This window comes from Eschrichtius robustus, chromosome 15 (assembly GCF_028021215.1).
Source record: "Eschrichtius robustus isolate mEscRob2 chromosome 15, mEscRob2.pri, whole genome shotgun sequence".
Lineage (NCBI taxonomy): Eukaryota > Metazoa > Chordata > Mammalia > Artiodactyla > Eschrichtiidae > Eschrichtius > Eschrichtius robustus.
Window position 1 is genome coordinate 8,364,691 of NC_090838.1, and position 6,000 is coordinate 8,370,690.

General features: G+C 51.2%; 1 protein-coding gene across 1 annotated transcript in view; it reads left to right on the top strand.

The window, feature by feature from the left end:
* GREB1 (growth regulating estrogen receptor binding 1) overlaps nt 1-4,073 on the top strand; it is a 144,848-nt gene extending 140,775 nt beyond the window's left edge. The window contains exons 30-33 of the mRNA XM_068563969.1: nt 481-616; nt 1,833-2,033; nt 2,465-2,603; nt 3,761-4,073. Of these exons, the coding sequence (XP_068420070.1) occupies nt 481-616; nt 1,833-2,033; nt 2,465-2,603; nt 3,761-3,924 (640 nt within the window). The 3' untranslated portion in view covers nt 3,925-4,073. The remainder of the gene's footprint in view (nt 1-480; nt 617-1,832; nt 2,034-2,464; nt 2,604-3,760) is intronic.
* Nucleotides 4,074-6,000: the final 1,927 nt, after the last annotated feature.

A 6,000-nucleotide genomic window follows, 5' to 3' on the forward strand; every position in this document is an offset into this window, starting at 1 on the left:
CCAGGCAGTGGGCACACCCCCGAGAGGGCCCAGACAGGAGTGTCCATTTTGGAGCCAGACTGACCTGCTAGGAATTTGGGTTCTGCCACTTGTCAGCTTTGCAGTTTAGGCAGATGACTTGCCGCCTCTGAGTCTTGTCTTCTTCAGCTGTAAAAAGTGGCTAATATTTTTACTTTGGGAGGTCGGTTGTTTTCTTTTCAGCAAATAGATGAAGTGGTGTTTGTCAAGTCCCCCTCACGGTACCTGGCGTGTCGTGCCTGGTCCACAGGTGGCAGTGCTTCTGTAGTGTAAGCCTGGGGTGCACCCTGCTTTCCTGGTGCAGGCGCATCACAGCTTGTCCTGCTTTCCTTCTCGGTTTGCCTTCTGTGCCTTCCCAGCCCCCAGTACAGGGGTGCACACTCCACGTGTCTGGTAGGGGCGTGACTGGGGGTGTGTGAGCTGCCTCCAGTCCGACCCGCCCCCTCCTCTGGTTCTGGGCAGGTTCATGTGTGATGATGTGGACTTCAACCTGCGGGTGCACAGCGCCGGCCTCCTGCTCTGCCGGTTCAACCGCTTCAGTGTGATGAAGAAGCAGATTGCGGTGGGCGGGCACAGGTCCTTCCACATCACGTCCAAGGTGGGTGTGGCCGTGTGCCTAGAGGGGGCTGCTGTCCGTGGTGGGAAAGCTGGCAGGGAGGCCACCCGGGCGCCTTTGAGTCAGTGGGGTGGGCTTGACTGCTGGGAAGTATTAGGAAAGGTTTCCAGCTGGGAGCCCTGGGAAGGGAAAGACTCCGTGAGGTTTCCCTTCTGATCTCCGACTCTAGCTGGTTTCCCGTGTGTCCCCCCCAGCGCACACGCGCCACCAGCCCTCCTGTGCGCCCTTGCCTGCCCGCACTCTCTCTCCCCATTGGTTTCCTGAGCTCATCTCTGTCACCATCTTTGCTGTTCACTTGTCCGGCTTTTCTGCCCAACAGAGCCCCTTGGGGGGCAGGTGTGGTACCGTGCTCTTCTCGGAGCCCCTGGGACAGTGCCTGCCAAACACTGTCTGAATGGCACTGACGGGCTAGCTTGATGGCTGTGCCATCTGTCCTGGAGCCGGCCTCCAGATGGGCAGAGACGTGATCTGATTGTTTCGGTCCTGGCAGGGCAGACCTGGGCATTTCAGATGCGAAGTCACAGCGAGCCTTCGGAGATCTGTGTCTTCCAGGAACCCATACGGAGCTGGCACACCCCTGCCTTGAAGGTCCCTCCAATCCATGGGGCAGAGTGTCAGAGATGAGCTGGAGAAGTAGGCAGGACCTTATCCGCTGTGGGAAGGTTCTAGACTTTTCTGTAGGAGTAACAAGAACCCACTGAAGGGTATCCAGCAGAGGGTTTGATTAGCATGATTTACATCCACAGTCTCTCTGGCTGTAGCATGGGAAGTATGTTGGTGATGGAACGAGAGATGGCGGGCCCAGATGGCTGGGCCGTGGAGAGCAGGGGCCACGTGGCTGGACAGGAGGCAGATAGGGTCTGGGGGTCAAGGGGAGATTGGTCGTTCCCAGAGGTTTGCATCCCTGGATTTGGGGGAACGTTCCCAAGGTCCATGGATTCCCTTATTTTTTTCTAGACCAGGCAGCCAATATTCGGCATGGAATGGTCAGTGTCTACGATTCTGATCAATCACGTGATCAGTTTTCACACGTCCCACTTTGGTTAAACCTAATTTTTCTTAATGGAGAACTTCACCGTGGAAGTTATGTGTTCTCACATCGCTGCTCCACGGCACAGCCTTCCACGACGGGGCCACCCGCCCCGGGCCCCTGCTCAGGGTGGCTGGGAGTGGCTGACACCCGCCCTTCCCCGCGCAGGTGTCTGACAGCCCCATGGCCATCGTGCCGGCCCAGTACATCTGCGCCCCCGACAGCAAGCACACGCTCCTCGCGGCCCCCGCGCAGCTCCTGCTGGAGAAGTTCCTGCAGCACCACAGCCACCGCTTCTTCCCGCTCTCCCTGAGGAATCACGGCCACCCCGTGCTGTCCGTCGACGGCTACCTTAACCTGGGGTCTCAGGTAACTGTCAGAGGGGGCGCTGTCGAGTCCACAAATCCGGGAAGTTCCTAAACACGTGCGTCAGAACCCAGGACTTGGAATTAGAACCACTCCACTACTTCGGCTCCGGTATGACCCCACTTTACAGCTGGTAAGATAAAGGCTGAGAGGACCGAAGTGGTTTGGCCCTGATATAAGAAGTTAAGAATCAAACCCACTTCTGATGCTAAACATTTCTGATTCTCAAATGAATTAATGAATAGATAAATCTGGATAAGTCTTGGAGTTGAGTGTTAGGATCTAGATTTGGAAATAACATTAAATATTGTTTCCGTTCCTCCAAGTCTGAGCCTGACCTGGCAGTTAGTATTTGCTAGATGCAAAGCCCTAACACAATGTCATGGAGTATTTCATGGAAAATGACATTTTCTCTTGGGTTCCTTTCTTTTCAGATCTCTGTGTGTTATGTGAGCTCCAGGCCCCACTCTTTAAACATCAGCTGCTCCGACTTCCTGTTTAGTGGACTTCTGCTGTACCTCTGTGACTCTTTTGTGGGAGCTGGCTTTTTGAAAAAGTTTCATTTTCTGAAAGGTAACTTCCCGTACTCTTACCGTGGATCTTGACTTGAATGGCTGTCGTCACCTGGCACCTCTGCGGAGGTGACCTCTGGCCCTAGTCCTTCTTGCCAACGGGTAAACTGAGGCTCAGGGTGCGTGACTTCCCCGACCATCCAGGGGAGCACAAGAAGGCTGGGATGGGATCCCAGGGCAGCTCTTTCCCCCTCTACCTGTTTGCGTAGAGACAAGACACAGCCCCTTTCTTTTTGGTGACTAGCAGATATTTTCAACTTTTCTGTTGCTTTTCAAGCCAGGCTCTTAGCCTAAGCATGCAAATCCCCTCAGATGTTTTTCCTTCTTGGTGGATGAGTTCTTCCTCCTTGTCTTGGGATGCCACATGCATCTTTACTTTTCTTCTAATCTTTCTCCCTCTGTAGGTGTTTTCGTGCTAGAGTGGTTGAGAGTGAGAAACATTCATTCTGTGTGACTTAAAACACATTCTTTCCAATCCAGCTGGGATCCCTAATCGAGCTTCACTTTTCCTTGGTCGGCCTTGACTCTGACCTTCCTCTCTACCAGGTGTTTAGTGAGCACCAACGTTGCATAAGCTTTGGGGAGATAGTCAGAGGTTTCCACAACATTCTCTGCTCTTGGGAAACATTTCGTCCAATAGAAGGATAGGACGTGTAGGTAGGGAGGTAGGTAGCTAGAACGAACACCCATGATTACTGATGAACGCCAGGCGTCGAGAGGCGGGAGGATCCACGTTGCCTCAGCAGAGGGAGAGTCAGGAGGTGCGTGGAGCCTGGGCGGGTGGCCGGCTGGGATGGGTGGAGAGGGAGAGGGAGGGTTGGGCTGGAGGGGCAGGGTGGGGCGCTTCCCGGCAGGGGCTGGAGCCGAGGATGTTGGTTTGTGATCCTGCGAGTCTGTCTCCTTCTCCCCCTCTGCTCACTTCTTTGCCAGTGTTTCTTGGTTCCATGTTGTCTCATCTGCCAGACCTGCCAAATCACAATCTCACTGTCTTGCTAAGAATTAAGAAGCATCCCCAAGGAAACAAGAGCTCACGCGGACATCGGTCCTTCCCTTGCAAGCAGCAGCATATTTTGTTCTTGCAAATAGCAGCCAGGCGGTACCTTTCCTTTGGAGAAACTCCCCTGTTTTCTTCACATACCTCTGCTGTTGTCCACACAGGTGCCACCTTGTGTGTGATCTGTCAGGACCGCAACTCACTCCGCCAGACGGTTGTCCGCCTGGAGCTGGAAGATGAGTGGCAGTTTCGGCTGCGAGATGAATTCCAGACCGCCAATGCCAAGGAGGACCGACCCCTCTTCTTTCTGACCGGACGACACATCTGAGGGAGACACATCTGAGGGGGGGGGTCTTCAGAACCTCAGGCTGCTGAGGCTAAAGGAAGAATAGGAACCACGGAGTGTCTGGACTGGGATGGGACCCAGAGGTGTCTGTTGGCCACCCCCTCATGGTAGGTGCCAGGGAACCGAGGCCCAGAGATGGACCGAGACTTACTGAGACCGACGGGGATGAGTGGGCAGTGAGCAGGAACTCAAACCAAAGGCCCCTAGGTTCCGGCGCAGACCCCATTGCCTTGGCCTGTGTCGAAGTCCATCATGTGAAGAACAAAGTTTTGCCTGCTGTCACATCATCCGTATGCTTCCATGGACAGACTTGACTTTTCTCTTAGCTCTGAAGGATCCCCCTTGGCTTATCTTGTACAGGTGCCAGCATTTCAGATGATGGATATGATGTTGGCTCTGTAGGTTTCTCTATAACCTACTACAGAGCAATATTCCAAAAGAACCTTTTAACTGTAAAGGCTGGAGACAAGAAAAAATGAAGTAGGTTCACTTCATAAGAATTATGTAAGTTTACTCTTTTAGAAGCTAGCCCAAAGGCATCGACTTTAATAAAGTAAAACAAATAGTTTCACTTCAGAGCAGATACGATTCTATTAAAATAGTATAGGGTAAATACCCTACCTCTTAGAAAGGGCAAAAGTGAAAAGAAACTTTTAAAAACTACAGGGGTTTCAGGAAGGAAATTAGGGTTACAGAGATTGACCTTGAGAAATAGAATTTGCCTTACAAAGGAAAGAGGACCAAATGGCTTACTTGAAACAAACAATGAGAACAACTAAAGCGATGTAGAAAATAGTTGATAAGAACTAGACTTCTGACTCTAATTTATTGAAGCTCAGTTTTTAGTTCCTTGAATCGCTTGTCTTCTCTTACGAATGTTTGGTCCCTGACAGGAGAGGAAGGGGGACAGACAAGGCAGCAGCGATGTTCTGTGATGCCCACGCTCTCGCTTGTGCTGGGATGTTTTTTAAACCAGCGTGTTAGAGGGCCCCCTAGAGGCTGGGCCTTGGGCCAGGTGCTTTCACAGTTACGATCTTGCTTAACCCTTCCAGCAGCCCATGTGCGTGGAATTATTCTTCCCATTTCAAAGATGAGACAGTTGAGATGTAGAGAGCGCATCTCACCAAGATCACACAGCCAGAGAGAAGCAGAGGCAGACTCTGGGGTCCATCTCCCCACCACATTGCTTATGGAGTGGCCCGTAACCAAAGGAAGAGTTTAAAGGTCGTCAGAAATGAATCAGCAGAATGCACTCTCATCCATCCATCTTAGACGTTTAAAGCACTCTAATGGATAGCAATCCGAGAAGAAATTCTTTTCAGAGATGATGCCAAAGAGTTAATGTCAATCTTTTCTTCCCTAAGAAAAAAAGTCCATGAGTATAAAAGACTTAGATCAGTGTTTCTAAAATGATCACTTTGTATATGTCATTATTCCTATCTTGGAATAAAAACTTATCTTCTTTAGTTCTACTTGTCTTTTATAAATGGTGGCTTCTGGCGGCTTCTGGCGGCTTCTGGGCTGCTTTCCCCATTTTATTGGTTAATTTAAACTTGGGGAAAAAAAACCAAACGAGTATTTGTATTTGCTCCAGTCTTACAAATAGAATCTGTGATGCACGTATTGTTTCTTTGCTGGGAATGAGTTGCATTGTTTTGGGAGGAAGTAGTGTGGCCAGTGGTCCTGGGGGGCTAATACCTGCTTAAAATCTCAATGAATGACAGAAGGACAGTTTTGGAAAGGAAAGAAGAACAAATCCATAAAAATAAGGGTATATTAAGATGTGGAGGAATCCCTGAAAGAGAAAAGACAGACAGAAATGGAAGAAACAGTGGCCCAAAGCGTGCAGAGAAGCCTGCCACACAAGAGGATGCTTTCAGGGGCGCCCTGAGCTTCCGAGTGACTAAAGAAGCAGGCAGCGGGCCTGGGCGTTTGGCAGGGTCGTTCACAGGGGAAGTCGCCTGGAGCAGCCAGGCTCTTTGGTCCCTCCCAGCCCTCCCTGCCGCGCTCCCCACCCCGCAACCAACCTGGGCTGAGCAGCGGATTGGTTGAGGCTCA